Below are 24,790 nucleotides of genomic sequence, written 5' to 3' on the forward strand. Positions count from 1 at the left end.
GGGAAACCCTGACAGATACTAATTTACTCAAACTGGTTAAATAAAAACAAAAAAGCTTTTACTATTTATGTGAGTAGCCAGTAGTCTTTGTCAGAATTTATTACAACAGCAAACTTTCATGACCTTACATCGGTCCTTACACAAATGGATTTCCTTACATTTAACTTCCTCTGGTCATGTCAACTTCCTCTCTACCGGCTTACAATGTTTTGATACTCACCAACATTGTAACATTGTACATCGGCATGCAGTGGATTGCCTTACTCTAAATCAGGGGACTCAAACTCCAGTCCTCGAGGGCCGCAGTCCTGCAACTTTTAGATGTGCCTCTGCTGCACCACCTGAATAGAATAATTAGGTCATTAAGGCTCTGGAGAACTGATCTACACAAGGAGGAGGTAATTAAGCCATTTCATTCCAGCGTTTTGTACATGTGGCACATCTAAAAGCTGCAGGACAGCGGCCCTGGAGGACTGGAGATTGACACCCCTGCACTAAATAATGTTTGCAAACAATTTTCCACATTTTCTGTTGAAAATGACATGTATGCCACATTCGATTAATTATCGGAACAATCTGATTGGTCAGTAAAATCTACAGTCAGCTACGACACTCATAGCTGCCAACTGTAGTGCCAGAGCAGCTTTAGCTTAATAGGCTCATGCTAACAGCTAAATTTAGTGGTCTTAGCGGCAGCGTTGCACATTAAACAGCCAGGAAAACCTTTGGTAAATCTTCAAGGTTCAGTGAGATCTTATGGCACTAAAACTTTGTGTAAGTAAAACTCATCTTGCTTTTATGCAATTCTGGAAACAAAAAGGAAGATTTTCACTTTTCCCATAAATGTTACTCAACGTTTCTCTCCAAATTTTGACGCATCATTCATCCGGTACAGTGGCTTCAAACCTAGACCAGTCGGACAATTAATGTCAGTTAAATGTAAGAAAGTCCATTGCTAACTTTACCCAGCTGTGTCACTCAGCTCTGCTGCTGGTCTATTTTACATATTTATCACCAATTCCAAGAATATTGAGTAATGTTTTTATTATTTCAGGCTGTGAACATGATAATAGACCTTGTGGTGGAAAATTCTCTGTCACCGTTTTCACTCCTCAAAACAGTCACTGTATTTAGCGTTTTAGTTTTAAATAGATCCGGGCTGACATAACAACGGGATTCGACAAAGACAAAAAAAAAATAAATAAATAAACAGACAAGAAATACAAGCAGAGTGCTTATAGGAGGGTATTTAAACCTCCAACTCTGAATGCAAATGCAATAAAAGACTGAATAAAACAAGCAAACACAACGACTGATTGAACATGACTCACATCTCTGATGTTCATCAAAGCAAAACCAAGAACATTTTTACATCGAAGTTTGTTTGCAACACCCAGAATTCCTTTGCTGCTCGGCGCGACCACGCCGACGCATTCTCCCGCGCGTGACGTTTCATTCCTGCAGCATTCCGAACACACGTTTCACTTTGGTCCCTACGTCACCCCGTCTCATTCTTATCATTTCCTCCCTGCAGAAAACACTCGTGTGTGCGGGTGTGTTTGTGTGTGTGAATGTGTGTGTGTGTGTGCCATGGAGGCATTTCTCTTCCGGCAGCTATTTCATAGGCGCAGAGCCGCTCCGCAGCCTGGCACGCCATTCGCTCATGAGATAAACAACGCTTCGGCACAGGCGCTTCATTGTCTTTCTGAGTGGCAGTGTGTTTTGCTGTTGCCTGGCTGAGCAGACAACTGAGCGGCCTTTGTGCTGCTCCCAGTTGCAAGGTCATATTGGTCACCCTTAGCATCTGATTTGATCATATGGCAATGGGATGTCTTTTGAAGCCCGGAGCAGCCCTGGAAAGAAATTCTTGCGCTAGTTTTTGGGAGGTTTTTTTTATGTTACAGATGGATCTCCCCGCCCCCCCGTCCATTGTGTCCATCCTGGACCCAGTGGGTGTAAAACGTCCACACAGAAGAGCGGTTCAAATGTCTTTCGTCGCTATGTTGAAATGTCATCACACAGCAACATGCCCACACATTGTTCGCGCTTTTCCAGCGCGTGCCAGGGCTTACACAGTGTGGGTTTTGATGAACAACAGACTGACTGGTCCAGTCCCGGCGGAGCATTAGCGGGCAGCTCCACAATAATCACTTCCTTCAGAAGACCTCTCAGAAGAAGCATCTGGAGAATGCGCGCAGCCCCGCACGGCAGCTTTTATCTTGGAAGGCCAGGTCCCCCAGCTTCATCATCGTTATGTAATTCCAGCTACCGGCTCGGCCAGTAGCCACAGGAAAGAACAATTACAGGATGACCCATTTGAATGCATCACTGTCAAGCCGATTGGTGACTTGCTCTAAAAAAAAAAAAGAAGAAAAAAGGGGGTTTCTGGCTAGCATGTAATCACGTTTTTGTGTGTGTGTGTGATGCTTCTTTGTCTTAGACACAATGTTTGGAAAAATTATGTGAACTAATTAACTATTTAAAACGGTAATATTTCAATAGGTATGTGCAACGTCTGGCTTAAACTAAAGCAGGCACCGTGGAGATAAAAGCCTACACGTCCCTTTGAAAAGACAAGGATTTTGTAATGATAAATCCGTTCCTAACTTTTATTTCATTAAAAAAAAAAAATCCCACATTTGAATTCGACTGCAAAACAAACAAATCTGTTTGAGGGGAAAACATGAAAAGCAGCAAAGCTGTGAAATGCTAAACTTGATAGTTCGTTTGACCACCTTTTTGATTAAATTCTGGTGTTAGCTTTCCGAGGCGCGGCGAGGGAAACTCATTTGCGTACCGCCATTCAGGCACGTTTGAACGACAGAACAAAAGAAGAAAGATAAGATACGTGAAAAACACCAAAATCTGTAAAAACAAAAACAAAATGCATCATATGAAAAGTAAGAAGCCCTGAAATGATACGCTTTAGCAAACAAAAACCTTCAAGTATGACGCAAACGAACAGACATCGCTCATCTTTACGGATAAGCTGCAGTAAAAGGGAATGTTTTCTGCAGTCGTGATTCGAAGAAGCCAACAGCTTTCTGCTCGCCTCGCGTTCAGTTCCGGAAACTGAAAGCTGCTGTTCGTTGTTCTGGTCCTCGGAACGCAGCCTGCAGAGCTCTCAGCCGACCTGAGAGGAGCACGCTGCACACTCGCTTATCCTTAAAACAGACGATGCAGAAGAACAAATAACATATGCAAACATAAAGTAGGCGTCCGCTAATTCAGTAGCTTTCTGCTCTTGGCTTTAGAGTTGCAGTATTGAAATACCAGCATGTTGTATACCAGTAAGAAGTAAGATGGAGTTTCTTCTACTTTTTCAATGCCAGGACTGTATGTTTTTTTTCTCAGAGCTGATTTGTCATTCTTGTGAGTGAGAGAAATGTGTAGAAGGCTTGTTTCAGCCAGATGAACAGCAGTGCTCAGCAACAGGAGGGTGTGGGAGACCGCTCTCGCACTTTCTTTCATGTCTTATTCAACAGGCTTTCATGCTGTGATGGAGTTGTAGTTGTAGCTATTTCCATTCTATCGTATAAAACCCCCACATTGTATGCACTGAAACATGTAACCGGCTTAAAGATAAAGACAAATGCCGAGCAACTGATTCTGGAAATTTTAATGTTTCACTACGGTACTAAAATTATGCTTTACAAACCTAAGTAAAATTCCCTCTGCTCCAGTCAGGACACAAAAAGTAATATTTTACCACCTGAAACTTCTTTGGCACTTGCTAACATAGCTAGCAAGTGTTAGCTAAGCTAACTATAACAAGCCTTAGCTTCATTTTGTTGCGTCAAATGTCTTCATGACACGATTACATGACAATGTAAATTCGTTTTTAAGTTATTATTGGCTGTTGTGCTATTAAATAGCAGCCTTTACTTTAAGTTAACGTCTGTTATGGAACTAGTAGCGTTAAATTAGCGTAACATTTGAGACGAATGATGTAAAAAAAAAAAAATCTTACTTAGCATGTAGTGCAGAGTCAAACTCCAAAAGTCACCCAATCCTTTATTTCCCATAATGCGACTGAGAACATGACGCATGCTTTATTAATTTTTTTGTTAATTTTTATGAAATTAATTAAAGATACCTCCATTTAAACAACAGGGACGGTCACAGAAAACAAACATAGACTTTGTTTCCATTCGGTTTACTTCAGTGTCAAAGGGGAGGCTTTATGTAGCCGCGACGTTCAAGCAAACATGGCTGCCTCCGAAATGAATTAATTATTTGCCTGCTTACTACCAGAAGGCCAGTTAGTAATGAGGTACAGGGATATTGATAGAGATGCATTGCTCTCCGCCGGGGCCACTGAAAATTTGTCCAAGCTTAAATAAAATGAGAATAAAAATAATTGATTGAAAATCAATGCACATACATCATTCACTCCTTTGTTAAAAGGAGAAATGAAAGGAAAGAGAGGGAGAAGGGGGTGGGCCGTCCTGGAAAATCAATGTTCATTCGAATCATAAATCAGAATTGAGTCAGCGCTTGTGGGGCAGGGGGGAGATAATCATTGGGCTGGTTTTGGATTACAAACGGCACGCGGCGGAGACGTTGTCTGGCCCGAAGATGCCTAGCCCCTCATCATCCGCCTTCTGCCCGTCCTCACAAAGCATCATTGCGAGATCCTCTCATTGAAATGCATTGATGGTTTAGTTGCAAAACTGGCCTGTCAGCCCAGCATCTGGCGGACAGATCAACATGTGTGCACAAGGGGTCGCGGCGTGTCAGAGCCATCAGGCCGTCGGCGAGCGGGCTGCACTCCCCAACACATCTTGACCTTGCGGGTGAAGAGTGGGGCTGCCGAGAGTGTGTTTATGTGTGCGTTTCGGTCGAGAGGACACGCATGGGCCGCGGCAATCAGTCAGGATGCTCTTGTGATGCTCGGTGATGGAAGGCTGCGAATTGGTTTGTGCGCTCGCATTCAGAGCCGGCCAATATATCAGTTTTGCTGATATACTGGGGCAAAGAAATCAATATTGTCCACCTCCAGCATGATAGAGCCTCTTCACCGATCACACTTGCACTCAAACGCAGTCGAAACGGATTCATCTCGGACGAGCCGGTTAGGCCCCGTCGGAGCTCTCGAATATTTCCGACTCAGCTGGTGTTTGTTTTCCTCTTGTCAAAAGGGGACGGTTCATTTTAATTCCATGTAAATCCCCCACTGACCTTTGAAATTTGCTGAGGTTTGCTAAGTGGCTAATTTGCATTAATAATCCCAATGTAATTAAAAACACACATTTTGTAAAGACTTGCATAGTTCTGACAAGCTGTAATAACACTTATCTCAGTGTTCTGCTTTCTTTTCTGTTTGATGATAGGAAAGAAAGCGTGTACTTTTTAATAAAATGAAAAAGGTTTATTGGACGGGTTTGCAGTATGTAATACTGTTGCCTTGCAGGAATCTTTCTGCATGAGTTCTGCATGTTCTTTCAGAGTACTCCGGCTTCCTCCCACAGTTCAAAAATATGTCTGTAATTGGGCTCCCTGTAAGTCACCCTTCAGGTATGAGTGATTACATGCATAGTTGTGCATTCTTTATGTCTATGTGTTACCCTGAGATGGTCTGCTGACCAGTTCAAGTTGTACCCCCACTTCTTTCCCAATGAACATTGGAGATAAGCACTTTTATTTGTCGTTTGCTTTGACTAGGCTGCCAGGAAAAGAAAACTAAAGAAATGCTAAAGTAGTTGGCGTATGAGACACAAGTTTTACAAGAATAATATGTCGGTATATCAAAAGACATATTATGAACTTGGGGTGTAGCAGTACGGTTAAGTTAGCTCGAGTAGAAAACCAGTGATTTGTGACGTAGGCCATCTTTCATTTGTCAGTGCAAACAGAACAATAACAATTTAAACCAACATCACTTTTGTTTTCGTTTCGAACCGGCGCTTAAAATAAGGACCCCACCAAAAGCTTTTCGGAAAGTGCCGTAGGCTAAAACCCCGTGCACGTGAGCGGAGGGGCCCTGTGTATGCTGGTCATGTTTTGACAACAGACAATTATCTGCGACCGTGGAGGCTGTGTCACACAGCCTTGAGGTCATCACTCAAATGAATAGCTACAGTTTCAGTGATTCCGAGACACTCTCGCTGTGCCCTCAGGAGCCTCTGAGCTCAAGTGAAACAAATAGTCTCCAGCAACATTTGTCGAAAAACAAGCCACACATATACATCCCCCCAGCCACCACCCCCCGCAAACCGAGCCTCATTCACATCCACTAATGGACATTTGGCCGGCCGGAGATTTCAAGCGGTGCTTTGTTTGGACGTTGCCGTCACGCAGGGGAGAGATTTCGGGAGTAGATCTTTAAAAAAGCGCTGGAAAATCAGTGGGACAGTTCAATGGTCATTGTTTCACACGGGGTGGTGCATTCAGGGGCCGCAAATTGTTTTTCCCTCCACTCATGCCAGCTCTGCACTAAGGGCTACCACTATTATAGAGGGTGGAGGAATGTTGAGCATTTGATTTTTTTTTTTGCCAACGTCTGTGGGAACCAGCACTCTGTTGGCTGTTTGTGTGGTGGCATTTATTGAGGCCAGGGTATAAACACAGGTCCAACCCTCTGATTAGGGAGTCGGGATGCATTCATTGTCCACTTTCGGGTGTGGGAGAGGAAAGAACAAGGAGAGAATGAGTAAAAGACGGAGAAGGAGGTGGGGGGGAGGTGAGGGCGGTTGGTACGATCAGGTTACCCTGACCGTGAATGCATGTGGTATTCTCAGATTTTTTTTTCTTTTCTTTTTTCTCTCGTTTTTTTCAACATCATCATCGCGTATCGCCCGAGTTGTAGAGAGCACTCAGATGGATTCCTCATGCATGAATGGAAGCAACGCTGTCTGAGTCACAGTTTCAGAGCCGGTCGGACAGAAAAACAGCTGCAATCTGCTGGCCCTCGCTGTCACAGGAGCGTGATTGTTGTCTCAGTTGGCATGGATTCACTGATGTCTTCTCAGCTTCACAGAAAAATATGTTCGCATCGTGCTGCTGGAAGCGCTTGTCCGTAATTTGCCGACATGCGGATATGAAATTGTCCATGTGAGCAACAACATGGCCTTAAGGGTTGATATGTGAAAATGTATATTTTACAGCTAGAAGGGCAACGCAACCCGCCGCACGTACGAGCAAGAAAAAAAAAAAGTTTGTGTTTACTCATTTTGTTTAAAACCAGGTATCCATTTCCAACTCTAAAGCATTGAATAAAAGTCCTAATTAAAAAACAGTCGTTTTTTTTTGTTTTTTTTAACTAGAAAATAAAACGGTCCCGGATCCCCAGGGAAAAAGAAAGACTATCAGTCGTTTTCTTCCTCTGCTATAGTCACTATTTGCACCAGCAGAGCCATTAACACTTAACAACTGTTTGCTTAAAGGTACTTCTACCCCGGTGTAATTCCAATCCCCGCTGTGATCGGCTGAGGTTTTTTTCACTCCCTCCTCACATTCACTGAAAACAATACCATGCATGTTCTTTTGCGCTGAGTCGTCAGGAAAACGTAGTCCATTAAAAAAAGCATTTAGACTAACTGACCTTCTGATCATGTGTTAAACTCAAACTTTAATGTATTTTATAGAGATTTTATGCAAAGCACCAATATGATTGGCTCTGCAATTAACCTCATAGGTATACATGTCCCTCTTGTCTGTAACATAACATATGATAAATACAGCTCACTGTAGGGATCAAGAATGTGTTGCCCTGCGACAGACTGGCGACCTGTCCAGGGTGAACCCTGCCTCTCGCCCGGAACGTTAGCTGGAGATAGACACCAGCACCTCCCGACCCCACTAAGGGACAAGGGTGTATAAAAAATGGATGGATGGATGGATGTAGAGATCAAGGGACACCACACCAGACAGGTTGGACATAAAGCTGGGGACAGAATTTAATGCAGAATTCATACAGCAGCATCCCTGGCATCGTCCGACGCATTGGCGACTGGTCAGACAATGAAAAGTTTGACATGGCCATCCGACTAAAGTGCCAAATTGGTCACGGAGGACCAAGTAGAGGAGGCAGCAAACGTGGAAAAAGCTGACATGGTGAGCAAAACCGACCGTCATCCAACATGTGAAACACAATGAAGCTAACACTGGACTTCAACCTAAACACATCATCCTTACAATGAAGCATAGCGGTGGCATTCTTTAGAAACACCACTGGATGGCAGAAAAGTGCTTCCAATGCATTACTTGGTATGTGTAGATTATGCATCAATAGGCATTTGTGGTGTTCATAATGGCAGTTAAAGGTGAATTAAGGAGAGTGGTCTAAAAGAGGTTAAAAATGGTAAGTGGTTTTGAAGGAAACACAAGCTACATTTGTTTAACTTGAACCTCTTCAAGATCTTCTTCCAGGTAAAAAAAAATAACATCAGATGTATTGTAGAGTTAACATGATGGCCACTTCCTGGTATATCTCTAGCTGTGCTTCCATTATAAATGTGCAGACATGAGACTGGGGCGAAGTTTCACCTTCCAGCAGGGCAACTATCCTAAACAAACAATAAATCAAAGGACATCCAGGTGTCAATGACCCAGTTAAAGTTCAGACCTAAATAAAACATTTTTGGCCAAGCTTAAAAATGGATCTTTACGTAGCTGTAAATCTGATTGATTTAGAGATATTTTGCTAAGCAGAAGGGGAAAAAAATAGTTGCCTTGCATCTATAGTTGCAATGCAAGGCGGATCTATACAGTATGAATACGACTGAACAACACATTTGTCAGATTTTTGTTAGCAAAGTTCATTCAGACTCCAGTGTCACAAAATGTGAAGTCAATGAAAATTTTAACAAGCAAAGGGTTGCGTCTGTTTTCTATGTTTTCCCACGCGCCCTCTCTGAGTTCATGTCTGCAAGCCACTGACCGGAGAGGCATTCCCCCTACTCGCCGGGATCGGTGCCCTCACTCGACTGTGAACAAAGTGGCTCCTCTCCTTGCATAGCATACCAAATCCCATCTCTGATCTGCCGCTTATTGCAGCAGATTTGGGTCACAGATCAGCTTCAGTCAAAGGCACCAGCCTTTTTTCCCCTGTAACCCTCGCCAACTAAACCAACCGAAAACAGAAAGCGAGGGGCTTCTGTCTTCACGGGTTCACGGCCGTGTGACGTTTGCACTGAGGTGAAACACTTTTGAAAGAAAACTTTTGAGCATCAGCAGCCCTGCAGGATGAGTAAGTCTCTGGTCATCAAATTGGGATTCTGCTTCCTTGCCCAAGTGCCCTCCCCCCTCTTGTTCTCCCTCCCTCCCACAAACGTGATGAGTGTCATGCAGCCAAAGTTTATGGCACAATAAAGAATGAACTTTGCAGAATCCTTATCCTCACTGTGAGGTGCTGCTTTATCATAATTGTGGTTTTGTCAGGAAAGCTGATCAGCAGCGGCTAATGCGGAGTGTGAACTTTAGTTGTCCGTGCTGTATAGGAAACACATCAGCTCCGCTGCACCTTTCGCTAAGGTCGTGACTTTTAAAGGTTGACTCCAAACACCGGCTTTGTTGACTCAGCGCCTGTCTGTACATTAGGACACAGATAGTGGGCGAGCTAACAGCCTGTTGTTGCCAGAGCAACAAATCCTGCCCACCATGACCTCACTCGCTGGTGTACGCCGGTGAACTTTGGACGGCTATGTCATTTATTTGATGTGTGTGTCATCGGCATTTCCTTTCACAAGTTCCTCCCCTGGGTTGGCCTCCCTGTGTCCCCCCCCCCCTCCAATCACACATGTTTTCTTTCCCCATCAAAAGGAAATCCTATCCCGAATCACCTTGTTTCCCTTCGTAACCTTTTATGCCTTTTGCTTTTGTTGGGTTCCATTGTGAGTTCTCTTTCGCATAGCCATTAACGACGCCCCCCCCCCCCCCTTTATTTTTCCCTAAGCTTACATAATTGATGTTATCTGAGGGTGAACACTTGAGTGAACACTTTGATTTGTCTCTACCAGGTTCAAATCGAATCCAATGATACCAAAGCTAATTGGTCAAAAAGCAAACAAGCAAGAAATAAAAAATAAAAAGAACGAGGGTATAATCAAATCCAGTTCTGGATTCATCTCTGCTGGTTCTGCCAGATTCAATAAATAAGCATTAAGGTCGTTGTTTGTACATCAACATCATCTGGTTGCTGCAGCAATCAGATGATAATCATCCTCATCGCTGGAGAAAGCCCTTCGCCCCACTTCCATCCCCCTCCGTCTTGCTCCCTCCTTCCGCTCAGCAGATACCTTTGACCGGCTGAAAGTGACTCATTCATATCTCATGACTGCTTTCCAATGAAACGCGTTGTTCCGAGCGGCAGCTTCCGGGAAGGAGGGAGCGTGGTGAATTATACCATCACACCACAGCGGGCTCCAGGGACCGGGGCTGACATAAACAAATATACAGAGGACCGACTGTACATACTAATGGCCTTAATTGCTTGTCAAACAGACGCGAAGGCAGTGCGACCGCCGACATGTTTCTCTCTGAACCTAACAGTGCTAAATATTCTTAAAAGACAAGAGACGGCAAATAAATCTGCCGGTGTTTTTTACCCGTGACACGATAAGAAGTATGACAGAAATTCTGTCCCTGGCTCCCGCAATACACACATCGATTTGTCCTTGGATAATCTGCTGAAGCCCACATTCCTGTGTGGGTGTGTGTGTGTGCTTCGAGTACAACTTCCTTTCCTTACTTGGTTTCTGTTACAGGCTGCATGTTGATCACTAACTTGGGATGATAAGGAGGAGTGGCTGGCTATGATGTGTAGATGATATCTAGTGGTAAACATCGTGCCTTGGATATTTGCATTTCCTGTCACATGTTTTGACACTTATGCCGTACATCGATAGCATAAGTGTTTTTTTTTGGTGGCTCTAAAGGACAAAAATAAATAAATAAAAAAAATTTTAAAAAATCTGTTTCCCAAAAAATTTATATATATTGGCTAAATAAGCCAATATATATAAATTTTTTGGGAAGCATATTTTTTAAAAAAGCAATTAAAGAGCAATTAAACCAAAACTATTCATAAAATTAAAATAACATTTTGGGGATTTTAGCTGTCTAAGTGCCAGTGTGTTTACATTGTTTTAATTTTGTCCAATAATAAAGACAGCAATTACAAATATAACTTCAATTAACTGCAGTTCAATAGTTATTTGGCTGGTATTATTATTATTCATAGGTTCTGAGATAGATCAACTGGCAGCAAAATGTTGATGCAACATTTTTTGTTTCCATAAATCACAGTCAAGGTACAAATAAAAAAAATGTTAGCTTCCAATAATTACCCAAAATGTCTTAGACACACACACTCACACACACACTACACACTGTGAAACAAACATAAACATCTAAACTTGATAGCTAGATGTCTAAAATGAAAGTTTAGCATTATGGATGTAACATTATTACTTTATTTTTGATGGCTTTTTTGATGGCTTTTTTTTGGCACATTTTTGTTCTTAGAAAGAAATGTGTGATTTTTATTTTCTTTTTTTTTAAGCTTAGCCGTTATAAGTTAATTTAATAAACTGAAATGACAATTCAATATAAAAACATAATTAAATAACAAATAGAATTATCTTTTAGCAAATTTGAGTGATATTCATTAAAATCACTCAAAATGGCTTGAAAGTTAAAAACCAAGTGGTTCAAAGTAAAGACACAATAAGAGGTCCTGGAAGAATGTCTTTTAAAATGCTAATTTTAAGTGATCGTCATTCTTGTTATAATAATCTGAAGGAAGAAAACCACCGATGTAATGGTCACAGAAGGATAATTGTAAATTTATACAAGGTGAGAAAGTTTTTGAAGACATTTCCAAACAGCTGAAGAATTCATGTTCAAACAATTGTTCACATGTGCAAGTGAGTCATATGTGTCACCACTTTACAAGGGCTTGAGTATAAAAAACTGCTACCCTCATGTCAAAGGAAATTGGTTTGGCTGTTCAGGTACAGATTTGGCTCACACAGGTCTATTGTGATGGGACAATAATGAAGCTGTTTGGCCTGTTTGGCCACATCATTATCATCATGGTACGTACCTTGGCATGTACAAGGTGGATTCCCATTTAGCATTACGCCTGAAACTTATTTAAGGCCACAAAAAGCAGAGTGGGGAAGCAACAGTTTGCAAACGGCCATTTATCCAACTAGTTGTGAGATAGATATGTAAAATTAAGTTCAAAATTATTGCATTGCAGTTTATACCGTTAGCCACCTGACGAATCATAAGCTTTAGTTGGAAGCTAACTTCAGCTCCATACAATACTGTCATCTAATGTATGTTGCTTACACATGTTGTATGTCAACCAATTTTCTTGACAAAGTTTCCTTTAATGAAGAAAGTATGAGTCATGATTGACCAGCTATGCTAGTTTCCAGGCCATCCAATGCTAAAGCTAGCCTATCCATGCTAATGGACAGCAGAGGAAGGAGGCAATCCAGTGGGTGACCAGCCTAGGTAAGCTGGTCACTTGCCTTATCAAAGCTAACGCAAGTGAGTGGTCTCCTTCTCACCGCTAGCACCGGTTGCTCAGTTACCGGTGCTAGCCTATCATTAATCGTATCAGTAGCTAGCTGTGGAAAGGATATAGCCTCCTGTTACAAGGACCTAATCAATAGTCTTAATTTTGACAATGAAACCACACCATAGGTTTAAAGTAATCCAACAAGATTGAAACCAATATTGACATTTGGGAGTGGCAGGCCTTGAGAGACTTGACTTGAATGAGATAGACAGTCTGTAGCTGGAGCTAAAGATTAATGTTGACGGAAGGACGACCTCCAGACTCAAAAGCCTTGGAGCTCAAACTGTTGAAATACCAGTGGAATATATTTTTTTTAGCTCATTATTTTGAAGGGTGTAAATAATTTTCAACACACCTTTTTCATCCGCCCATTCATGAGCGTGCAAGAACTGCATGTACTTTGTTCTGGATCACAGATAACGTCAAAACAGTGAAGCGAAGCTGTGCTTTCCCACAGGACGCATGCTTTCTTACCCCCCCCCCCCCCCCCCCCCCCCATTTACAGCAAAGTTAGCATAGCTAACTGATGATATGGCATTAAGCTGCTCCATGTAGCTTTTTAGCTGCCGGCCCCGTTGATGCCGATGATGTTGATCACGATGCAGACATCTCCTCACTTGGTCAGAGAAGCAGAGGGAGAAGATCTATAAAGATAAGGAAATTGTTTATAGCTACGGGTCACATTTTTATGGTTATGGGTCACAACTCCATCATGTGACGTTGATCCTGCTCTACAGTAAACAGCAGTGAATTCAGAAAACGAAAAAAACCCCAAAACATTCTGTTTCATGTGGCCTGGTTAGGTTCGGGGTTATACACAAGTCTATTTACAGGTGTGTGCTTTGGCCACTTTGCATATAAACCATTTATTTGACAGATTAGGCCACAAACAGTGACTTCACATGGGATTATGTTTAACATGCTGAAAGGAAGTACTGTTCACCGGCTTGTAAGTGAAAATGTTCAGACAGCCCACAGTTTAAGAGCTGTCAACATTCGCCATGTTGTAATCATGAGCTCATAAGTTCCTTTTAGAGAAGCATTGAGCTTCTTATAGCGATTCCAGTCCTGTTGCAGAGTGGAAGGCAAAAAGAACAAAAAAACTTAGAGGGAGGAAAACCTGTAAAGAATAGATAACATTCTTAAAGCATAAAGTTTTAGAAATGCAGACTTTTATTTAACTGCCTTTTCTAATTTTACATTTATTTATTTGGATTTTATGTGACAGACTAATGTAATGTTGTGCAGAGAAATCAAAAAAAGATTGATAGTTTTCAAGGAATTTTCCACATACAAATCTGGACATTCTGGAGTTTGTTGTGTTTAGTTCTCCCGAGTCAATATTTGAGGTGAGCATATTTTGGATTGATCCAAAATATAGATATCGATGCCAAGTCGGTATCAGTGCGAAAAGATTGAGATTTTAGTTTCAGCTTATCTCTTGAAAATTATTTTTATTTCTGTACTGTAGTTTTTCAGCTCTACCTGAAAAAGCTGTTTTGATTTGATAACAAATGATAATCTTTTTTGCACTTAAAATTAAAACAAAAAATACAAATTCTGTTTATCATGTTTATATGTTTTTAAAGTATTTTCTCGACACCTACTAACTTTGTCCAAATTCTCCTGTCGGTTTTAACAAAATAATTCAAAGGAAAACCCACAAAAATACCTAACGGTCAGAAGTTTGGTGATAGAACAAACTTAAATAATAGAAAAGAATTGGTATCAGTTTAGGTATCGATGGTACTGGTCCAATATTTACTTGGAATCAGAGCGAAACCACAAAATACAATATCAGACACCTCTACTTTGAAGAAGCACTTGTTGCTACGGTTACAGCTGCAAGTCCTTTCGGACATGTCCCATTCCCTCAACGCCACAGTTTACCACGGCCTTTACTAATACATTCTGTGCTTTTCAGATATTGAAAAAAAGTTGACAATCTTGTGTGTATTCCCTTCCATCTTCACTATAATGGGCTACTTTGAGTTGTTCTATCTCAAAGTCCCAATATTACATATTTAAGTGCGTGTTCGTAACATAACAAAATGCAGAGGGTGTGATTACTTGTATGTAGCCTATAATTTTAAATGCCAGTAAGTTTTAAACGTCTCAACAAAAAAAAATGCAGCAGCGGACTCCGTAGCCACGTTCAAACTGCCATTATCAACCTGCTGTCACTCCCGGAGCATCAAAGCTCCTCGCGTCTTTGAGATATGCGCAAGGTGTCCTTCAGCATTGGGATGCGCCGGCCGTAGCAACATCAAATGCAGATGGCAAACATAGCTGTGAAGTGTTTACCGCGTCCTCAGAAGGCGGCTGGAAGGGCGATGGGGGAAGAATCACAGGACCCACACACAGAAGACTTCAGTTTAGGGCTGCCTTGGAACAAACCGCCTTGCACTTTTTCTTCTTTTTTTTCCAGGAACCTTTTTCTAGGAGTTTGATCTCCTGTTTAGTTAAGTCTGGGTTAAAAAAATATAGATAGATAGTGCTGCAGAAAGGCATTCATACTTGTGTTTCAGCCACAGACTTTATTTTGTGCTAATTTTGTATTCATCCTGAAAATAAAATCCAATACACTTCATGTACATTAATTAATTACAGTCTACTTTAGGGCTGAAAACGATTAATCTGATTAATCAGATTAATTGCAATGAACCGATTATCAAAATAATTGTCAACTAATGTAATAACCGTAGTAAATTTCTCCATTTCTCACCTGCGACTACAGTGCACCTGCTAACATCCACACTCACTCAAGAGTGCAGTTTTGGAAAACCATTGTAACCGTGCTGCTGCTAACTAGAGCGCCCAGCGCAGCCACGCTGGCATTCTTAATAAAAGAACGCGGGGCCCGTGCTGTCTGTGATCGGCGGACCGGTGTCGGGCTGAAGCAGAAGCAGCGAGGCCCGCCACACTGCAGCAGCAAGGTGACACGAGAAGACGGACAGACTCGCCGGCAGACTAAAGCAGACAGGTAGACAAAGACACAAACAGGACCGGGGCGAGGAGGGAATGCCCCCCCCCCCGCCCCCCGAGAGCGATGACATGAGCCAGCGCCTCTCGGCCAAGGCTGAGCGGGCAGGAGACGGAGAGGGAGGCGGCGGCTGTGAAATGACTGAATATAGACACGGTGGATCCACCTCAAATACACAGCTTGTAATGACTGGAGACATGGCTGCCTTCCCAAGGGAGGAAAACAAGAGGTTGTGGGTTGGGGGGTCTCAGCAACACCTCTTCCCCCCAACAAACCCTAATAGCTTGGGCTCAATAAACAACAGCAGCAGCAACAACAAGCTAAACAAGGCCTGACAGCTCGTGGGGTACCTGAGCAAGCTCCTAATTGATCGACCTCGGTTGAAACCCTCCCCCCAGCCCCCACTCCCCCTCCGAGGGCTTCTATCCAACACACGTGCTTTTTTCCTCATGCATGCATGCCACTCTCACGTTATTTGCATCGTGGCTATTCTTGGCGCCGGTGTTTGCTATACTGTCGGTATTCAAAGCTCCGTAGCTTCAGCTGTAAACAGGATCCAGAAAAATAAATGCACTCAGACGGTATTCACGTCCCTCCAGCGTTCTTCGTTGTGTCGCCTTACAACCTTAAAGTTCAGTGTACTAACTTGGGATTTAAAGCGGCAGTGCGTAACTTTTACAAAAGTATGGTTTTTCCATATTTGTTAAAGCTGTCACCAAGTTGTGATAGTATAATATGACACAGGTAATCTGTGAAAGAAACTATTGCTACTATAGCCGTCCCGACCCAAAAACAACCAATCAGAGCCAGGAGGAGGGTCTTAGTGCTAGCAAGCAATGCTGCTAAATGTGCTAATGGGTTTGTTTCAAGTGTCATGAAGCAAATTTGATGACAACAGGGCTAATTAACCTTGTTGCAGTGTTTGTTCATGGGAGCTTCTGTGTTATATGTAGGAAAATGGTGGGACTTGCTAGTTTTTGTGCTGGATAACTATTTAGGATTTCTCTTTATTTAGGGATTTAAAGCACAAGAATAAAATGTTTACAAAAAAATATTTTTTGCCACTATCTGTGTCGTTTGTTCAAAGAAATACAAGAAATACTGAGAGATGAATATAAGTCGTTTATATAAACCACCTTAACTACATTTCATATGCGTAAGCCAAAATGGATCCAAAATTCTTGGTTGCAACTTTCCCAGTTGAAATTGATGTGTTTCTGACTGGTACCTCAGAAATCTTAAAAAAGTCCAAGTCCATTCCTCATTGCAGGAAGGCCACAATATTTTGCCAATGATAAAATGTCTTCAACATTCCTCTTGCTTTGACTTCATTTGCTCAGTATTTATTAAATGTGGCTAACACGCACTATATGACTTTGTTCACTTCCTCTGTTGTGTTAAGGAAATATGGATATTGTTGAGTGTTTAATATGGCTAATCTCATGCCATGTGCATTTAAGAGATAAACATTCTATTTGGACAAATGTTAAGCAGAGATAAACATTCTCCTGGTAGGGCTGTAACTTAGAGCAGCCACAAAACACTATTCTCTTGAAAGGCGTTAAATTAGCAGGCCATAAATAATATCTTCCCCTGCCTAGAGGTCGGAGGTTGGGGGTTTCCCAGGGGCTCTGAGCTGCATCTGGAGTTGAGCACAGATTTCGAATCTTGGAAACATCTATGTTTAATTTCGGATACACCTTTTAAATATTGTTCGTGATAAGGCAAAGATTCAAATCTTGGGAGATGCTGAGTCCAAAGGAGTAAAATAGGTTTTGTGAAATTAACTTATAACTTTAACAACTAAAATGACTCTTGAGTTTTGTCATTAAAACTTAGGGGAAGGTTTACGTTTTTCCAAGGTGGCTCTCGGTTGGTCAACAGGAGGAACGCCTTCTTTGCATATATTAAAATACGGAAGCACCTCTTTGGTATAAGATGACGTGTAAGGAGGAAAATAGAGGAAGTTTTTTCCATTTTTCTCCACGTGGGCGCCTTTGTCTGTCTCTGTGTTTGTGTCTGTCTGTCTCCCTTGTGTGTCTGTTATTTTGTGATAAAATGCATATCTCTGTTCCTCTGCAGCTTTGTTAACTGATTCATGCGTTGCTTTGTATGAATTAAACTCTGTGAGCTGTGACGTCAACACGCCTTGTTTAGTTTCGTTTTACAGCTGCCCGCTGCTCGCCGAGAGGATCCGGGCCTTTTAAGGAAGAGACGAGCCAAACGTTTTGTTCAAAGTTTTAATAAATAATTCTTCCTTTACAGTTGCCATGGCCAAACTGCACCCTATAAAGGCAGAGTACAATTCCAAAACAGTGCAGAAACTCAACGGCATCCTTCACAAGTCCGCTTTCTGTCCACTTATAGGCCTGGTTGAAATTCAACCAGAGAAATTGAGCTCAATGGGAGAAATCACGGATAAAGAGAGATGAGCATCAAGCGGAATTGCGTAAGCGAAGGCAATGGCCAAGCTAGCACTTGGTTTTTATCTAAGGGTGTCCAAATTATTCTGACTACAAATATACACATATCTTTGGTATACCACATAAGATCTCAATGAAATACACAGAATTGTAGGCAAAATGTCAAAAAGGTTCAAGGGTTATAGGTACTTTTTCAATGCTCTGTTTCCATAAGAAGCTATCAGGCAAGACTTATTTCTGGAGTCCAGCTCTTAACTGCGAGCCAACACCGACATGCAGCCAAAGCATGTACTACGCTCGCCCGAAGCCAGCCAACCTATTGTGAGAATTAATTAACAGCCCTGGCAGATTTTAGCACAGTTATTTGGGACTTTCTGGACCTAGGTGTGATATGTGGGGGATGGGAGGAAGCAAAGAGGCCCGGGCATCATGTCATCCCACCCTATCGGCCAGCGACAGAGCAGCCTCAGTGCGCGCGTTGATCCCCGTCCGGCGCAGTTAACATTCCCCACCTCTGCGGTCGCCTAATCCGGGAATTTTGACAACGCGGCCGACACTTCCAAAGCCGGCGGATCAAATTCTCTCGGTTGACGCTGCAGTAGCTCTGCAAGCTCTGCCAGTTCGCCCACAAAGCGGCAGAAATCCTCCCACCCCTCACGCTGAGCCACTCCCGCCCTCAGCCACAGGCAACTCCGAGTAACAGAGGGTCGCTAATCGTAGGCTCCTCTTGTCTCTTCTTTCTTTTTTTTTTCTCTCCCCCTTACAAAGCTTTTATGTGTATTTCATGTCCTCACCCGGCTAACCTTTTGAAAATGAATTTAAGCCAGTCAAGATTGTCAGGTCTTTAACTTTGATTACGGCTCCTGACATTGAGGGGGAAGTAAAGTGGGTGGTATGGGGTGAGTTTGCACAGCGGCTGTGGGGGGTACAAATCCAGGCCAAGAATCAAGATGGGGGGGGGGAGAACCGGACACATCCAGAAATGCAATTAGGCTACACAGCAGTTTGAGAGCAATGCAATTAGGGAGTGTCATTTTCAAGTTTTATTTTTCCAGCTACGTGTCCTCGCTTTTCACTCCAGACTATCGCAAGGTCAGATAGAAGAGATACCCAGCGCCTGAGTCAGAACCTGTCGGCCGCATGAGGTAATTACTGGTGTCCTTTATATTTGATGTGGAATAGGGATGGTAACCTTTAGTGTTTGCCTGTTAGAGCACCCCCCCGTTTCTCCCCGCCCTCAATTGCTGCCACCTCCGCTCCTGGGAGCCTGAGTGGAAAACAGGAGGCACGCTTTGGAGGGAAATGTGAAGTGTGTTTGAGTGCCAGCTGGTGCCCAGGGATTGCTTAAACATCTATTGGCCAAATGGCGCCCTGTCATTGCTGTGAAGGCAGATGACACTGTTTGATGGGGGCCTGCTGTCCAGGGGAGTCAGGGGATGAGGGGGGAAAGGGCGAAGGGCATAAGGATGCATGCCTTAGTCCTATTTATAACTCTGGCGCTACAGTTATATAGTTCCGATGGTGGTATGTCGAAAGTACAGTAAAGCATTCATGGTAATCATGGAATTGTCAAACTTTATTATATTCTGTTAGTTTTGTGCGAAACTATAAAGAGGCATATCATTTTCTATTTTCTTTTTTTTGCAAATGAAAACATCCTATTTATCGATCAGTTTCATACGTTAGAGCAATGGTTCTCAAATGGGGGTACGCATACCCCTGGGGGTACGTGGAGCTTTTCAAAATATCTTTAAAAAATCAGTAGGCTCCTCATAATAAGTCTTGGGAAAAATTATTTTGTAAAAAGTTTGATAAAATATAAATGTGTGTTCATGCACTGAATTTTATATTCAGTATTTAGTTTCAATATCCTTTAAAATAAAACTGACCCCCCCACCAAGTTAGTTTGACCCAGGGCACTCGTCAACAACCTGTCGTTATCATGATTACACTGTAACTATAGAGACGTGGCTAAAGCGTAGCAGCAATGCTGCTGAAAGTACAGATAAAGTGAAAAATAAGGCAAAACCAGAGCCGACAAAGTACAGAACGTACATGGAAAAGTATGTTTTAATGGGATTTACGTCCACGATCTCTGTACCTCTTTTTTATTCCAAAAATGTTTTGCCCGTGTCAGGGGGTACTTGACTAAAAATATATTTTTAAGGGGGTACATCACTGAAAAAAGTTTACGAACCACTGCGTTAGAGAGTAGAAACTGGATGAAAAGCATCTGTTAGCATCAATTTTATATTTAGCATCAATTTTAGACGTTTTCATAAAGTTTCAGCTGGACTTAAGGATGAACGTTTTTAATATACATTAAATCTGAATTAGTGTAGCTCTGTCTGCAATACTGCATATTTTGGCTTTGATCCGATACCAAATGAATACAGGGGTAGTACTGCTGATGCCGATACTGATACTGATTCTTTTTATTATTTAAGATTGATATGTCAAATTTCTGACATTCAGGTGTTTTTTGTGGGTTTTTTGTTTGAATTACATTGTTAAGACCATAGAAGGAATTTGAACAAAGTTTATATGTGTCTACACAATACATTAAACACATACAGTATTTTAACAAGTTAAACAGAAACAATACAGGGGAAAAAAAACTATTCTCTGTGTTCGTTCCTAAATAAACAAAGGACAAATTTCGAGAGAAAATCAAAACAAAATCCTTAAGATAGGGTAGAAGAACTACAATATAAAAATGAGATAAAATTTCCAAAAAGGAATCTGATAAAAGAATCGATTTTGCCACATTAGTGTCAGTATTGATGTATCAATATTATAAATACTTTTGTTTTGATCTGCTCACCTCTTCTGTTTAGTCTTATCCTTCTTACTGACTTGGGTTTATTTTTTTCATCTAAAATGTTTCAAGCAAATGGTTGTTGGTGTTGTAATCATTTTATATTTGTAGAGTATTGCATTCAATATTCATGAAAAATGGGGAAACCCCCTCACCCCCAGCTGTGTCCAAGTTGGAGGAACTATTAGACATTGAAACATTTTGCCTGGAAAAAGACCATTCATCCAGTCAAATGTACAAAAAGATGTCACGATTACAAGGTAGAATGAAAACAGAGCAAAAGTAGCAAAGGAATCTAATACCAAAAAAATGGTTTAATATTTTATTTTGAGTCTTCTGAGTTTTAAATGATCTAATTCTGCCAGAATTTAAACATGGAAGAAAATTACACTTTTAGAGAGAGAGGAAAAAAAACCTTGATTATTCAGCTTTTTTTTTCCCCTCTTCCAAATTTTAAATTATGCTCCACTCACTGATCTTCAGAAGCAAAAGTCCAAACTTTTCTGCTTTGGCTCTTCACTAATTGCAAATCTAATCAGAATTCATAAATCTCAATTAACTTTGGAGAGAACTGAGCTAATACTGTGCGTATACTTCGTCTGAGATTCAAGGGCTGGCTGGAAAAATCTGATTTATTAATCTTTTTATTTTCTTTTTTTAATTGTTCTTTTCCCCAGCTGCAAAATCTCTAGATTCTATTTAGCAAAGGTCGACAAGAAGAATCGAATTCATTGTTAACAATTAGCCCATGGAAGAACAGTTCGTGTTATTAGCATTTAAACCAGGCATGTCAAACTCAGTTTGACTCTAGGGCCGGATCCAGACTTTCTGTTCTCAGGTGGGCCGGATCAGTAAAAGAATGTCAACTCCAAATATTTAGCTTTGTTTTTCAGTACTATGTGTTATCATTCAGCCTACATTTGTGGCCTACCCTACATATTATAATTATAGATGACAAGGGATCTTTTCTGAGCACAACACATTTATTCAACAAACAATGGAAAAAAATGATTTTCATGTTTGGGTATGAAGGTGTTAACTGGTTTATTTTAACAGTTGATTGAATGCAGTTTTACACCTGAACCAACTCACCACAATAACAAACTCAAGTGGGAGCTATGAAAAAAATATTTTCGCCTTAATTGTCATACTGCTTTGAAGTAAATACAAAAAGTGCAGTGCATGGGCAATAAGATTAGACTACGTCAGATCAAACTACTAGGCTGGGCCTACTGAAGCTGAGAACAAACTGCACAATATCAATTGTCTTTAATATGAAATCAGATGAATCTTATTTTTAATTATCTGTATTCACGAGTGCAAACAAATTTTGTGTCATCCCACTTTTTTTTTTCTCTCTCTCAATGCACTCCTGCAGTCTACTTGCTGCTGCTGGCTCCTGAAACTTGGCATCTTTTTGCCTTCACAAGTGCATCGATATTAGGTGTCAAATCCTGAGTAGCAGCACATTTAACAATGTCATTCAAGTGTTTATTTGTTAACCTTGAGCGCTGCTTTGTTTTATTATTATTCATTACCGAAAACACCTGTTCACAAAGATAAGTAGTCCCAAACATGGATAGAACCTTTGCAGCCATGGCTGTTAATTTGGGGTAACCTGGCACGAGATATTGATAAAACGTATCCAATCCCACTGACCTAAATTTATCCTTCATAGCGGAATCGCACTGCAAGTCAATAAGCTCGAGTTGAATGTCAGCTGGCATATCAGAAGGCTTCGCTGTAAATGGCAAGCGAAAAAAGCCAAATTTGTTTTGAAGTTCACCGAATACCTGAAACCTCTGCTCAAACTCTTGCAGCAAATCTGTTATGTTATCTTTATATTTATCCAAATCATTATCGGGACGGCCCGGTGCCTCCGGACGCACAGCTGTGAGACAAGAGAAATGCGCGGTGTCACCGTTGGATAGCTGCGTCTCCCACAGTGACAGTTTCATCTTGAACGCACTTATGCTGTCGTAATATTGAGTGACAACTCTGTTACGGCCCTGCAATTTAGTGTTAAGTGTATTCAAGTGTTGTGTAATATCAACCATGAACGCAAGTTCCTGCACCCATTCCTTGCATTTAAGTTCCTTTACTGGGCATCCCTTCTTCTCCATGAACTGTCCAATTTCCCCTCGTAGCTCAAAGAAGCGCTTAAGTACTGCACCTCTGCTTAACCACCGCACGTCAGTGTGGTATGGTAGGCCAGCATGAATGTCATTATCACTGAGAAATGTGTCAAACTGACGGTGATTTAGCCCGCGCGCTCTGATGAAATTGACAGTTTTCACAACCACACTCATAACATGGTCCATTTGCAGTGTTTTACAACATAACGCCTCCTGATGTAAAATGCAATGAAATATCCAAAACTCTTGTCCTCCATTTGCAGTCTGTACTTTGTCACGGAATTTTGTGGCAACGCCTGCCTTTCTCCCGATCATTGATGGCGCACCGTCGGTAGCCAGGCTCACGGCACGGGACCAGTCCGCTCCCACCTTGTCCAGCGCGCCAACGAGAGCGCTGAAAATGTCATCTGCTGTTGTGGTGTTATTCATAGGCACCATTTCAAGAAGCTCCTCGGTGATGGTCAAAGTTTCATCAACACCTCTAATGAATATGGCCAGTTGAGCAATATCTGTGACATCGGTACTCTCATCTATTGCAATTGAAAATGCGATAAATGACTTGATTTTCTCTTTCAGTTGGCTGCTCAAGTCACTTGAGAGTTCTGTCACCCGATCTGCAACAGTGTTCCTTGTTAGACTAATATTGGCAAAAGCAGGTCGCTTTTCAGGGCACACGACTTCTGCAGCCTTCAGCATGGATGTTTTTACAAACTCCCTATCAGAAAATGGCTTGGATGCCTGCACTAGCTCGTTGGCAATAATGTAGCTGGCTCTTACAGCCTCATCAGAAATATCGCGGCTGCGTGTAAAAGTAGACTGCTGTTTCTTCAGACCAGCGACCAATTTGTTTATCTCGTCTTTCCTTATTTGTCCATTCAAGTGGTCAAACTTTTCTTTATGATGAGTCTCATAGTGGCGCCGAATATTAAACTCTTTGAATACTGCAACTTGCTGATTACATACCAAGCACACTGGTTTTGCGTTCACTTCCGTGAATAAATACTTCTCAGTCCATTTTTCCTGGAACCCTCTGCATTCTGTGTCCACTTTTCTTTTTTTTGACAGTGCCATTTTGGGAAGGGTGTGTTGACCGATAACTTGTTTAGTAGTGGTGAATGGTGAAGTAAGATTGCCAGTTTATTTTTACTTGGACGCATCACATTGCGAATGTTTACATCCTGTTACTAACTCGTATCAGTGCCGCATGCTGGACGTGAGCGCTTTTACACATTTACTGCCCTCTAGCGGCCGGAGGGAGCATTTGGTTTGTATTTATTTTAAAAAAATCACAATTTTTGATAGAAATGAGCTAGAGACTCGCTTTTTTTTTTGACATGCCGGGCCGGATTAAATCATCCAACGGGCCGGGTCCGGCCCGCGGACCGTATGTTTGACATGCCTGATTTAAACGCTAACTGGAGGGGGAATTGCCTCACAATGTAGCTCCATACTAGGGAAAATATTGTAAATCTCTGACATATTCTTTCTCTCACAATTTTGCAAACCAGAAATAATTTTGGTAATAATAAATGACATAAAACAAACTAGGTTAAGTAGGATTTAGCTCCAGATAATGAGGAAAAAACCCATGTCTTTTTGTTCTGTACTCTCAGATATAATGATCAATTTTTAAAAAATAGCTCTAGCTCTCAGAGCCAGAGTGGTAAAAGTAAAAGAGAACCTGAAGGTCTGCACTGAGACAGAGTCAGTGCTGAGTGTGCCTACAGCTCAGTTGTTGCTAGGCTACCAACATAACATCTCAGTGTTTTTGGGTGATCTTGAAGATGTCAACTTAACAGGAGTTTGCCTGCTGAACTATTTCATTCAACTATACAGACTTACTGCATTTCCCCCCCCTACTTAGTCAACATTTTTTAAATCAAGCTAATGTTTTACAAA

General features: G+C 41.6%; 1 protein-coding gene across 1 annotated transcript; it reads right to left on the reverse strand.

Annotated features, from left to right (window-relative positions):
• Window positions 1-22,123: 22,123 nt before the first annotated feature.
• LOC114136572 (general transcription factor II-I repeat domain-containing protein 2B-like) lies at window positions 22,124-24,164 on the reverse strand. The gene has a single exon (XM_028004624.1). It carries the CDS (start codon window positions 23,960-23,962, stop codon window positions 22,136-22,138), a length of 1,827 nt encoding a protein of 608 aa, XP_027860425.1. The 5' UTR covers window positions 23,963-24,164; the 3' UTR covers window positions 22,124-22,135.
• Between the last annotated feature and the right edge of the window lie 626 nt (window positions 24,165-24,790).

Source organism: Xiphophorus couchianus, chromosome 21, assembly GCF_001444195.1.
Source record: "Xiphophorus couchianus chromosome 21, X_couchianus-1.0, whole genome shotgun sequence".
NCBI classification, from domain to species: domain Eukaryota; kingdom Metazoa; phylum Chordata; class Actinopteri; order Cyprinodontiformes; family Poeciliidae; genus Xiphophorus; species Xiphophorus couchianus.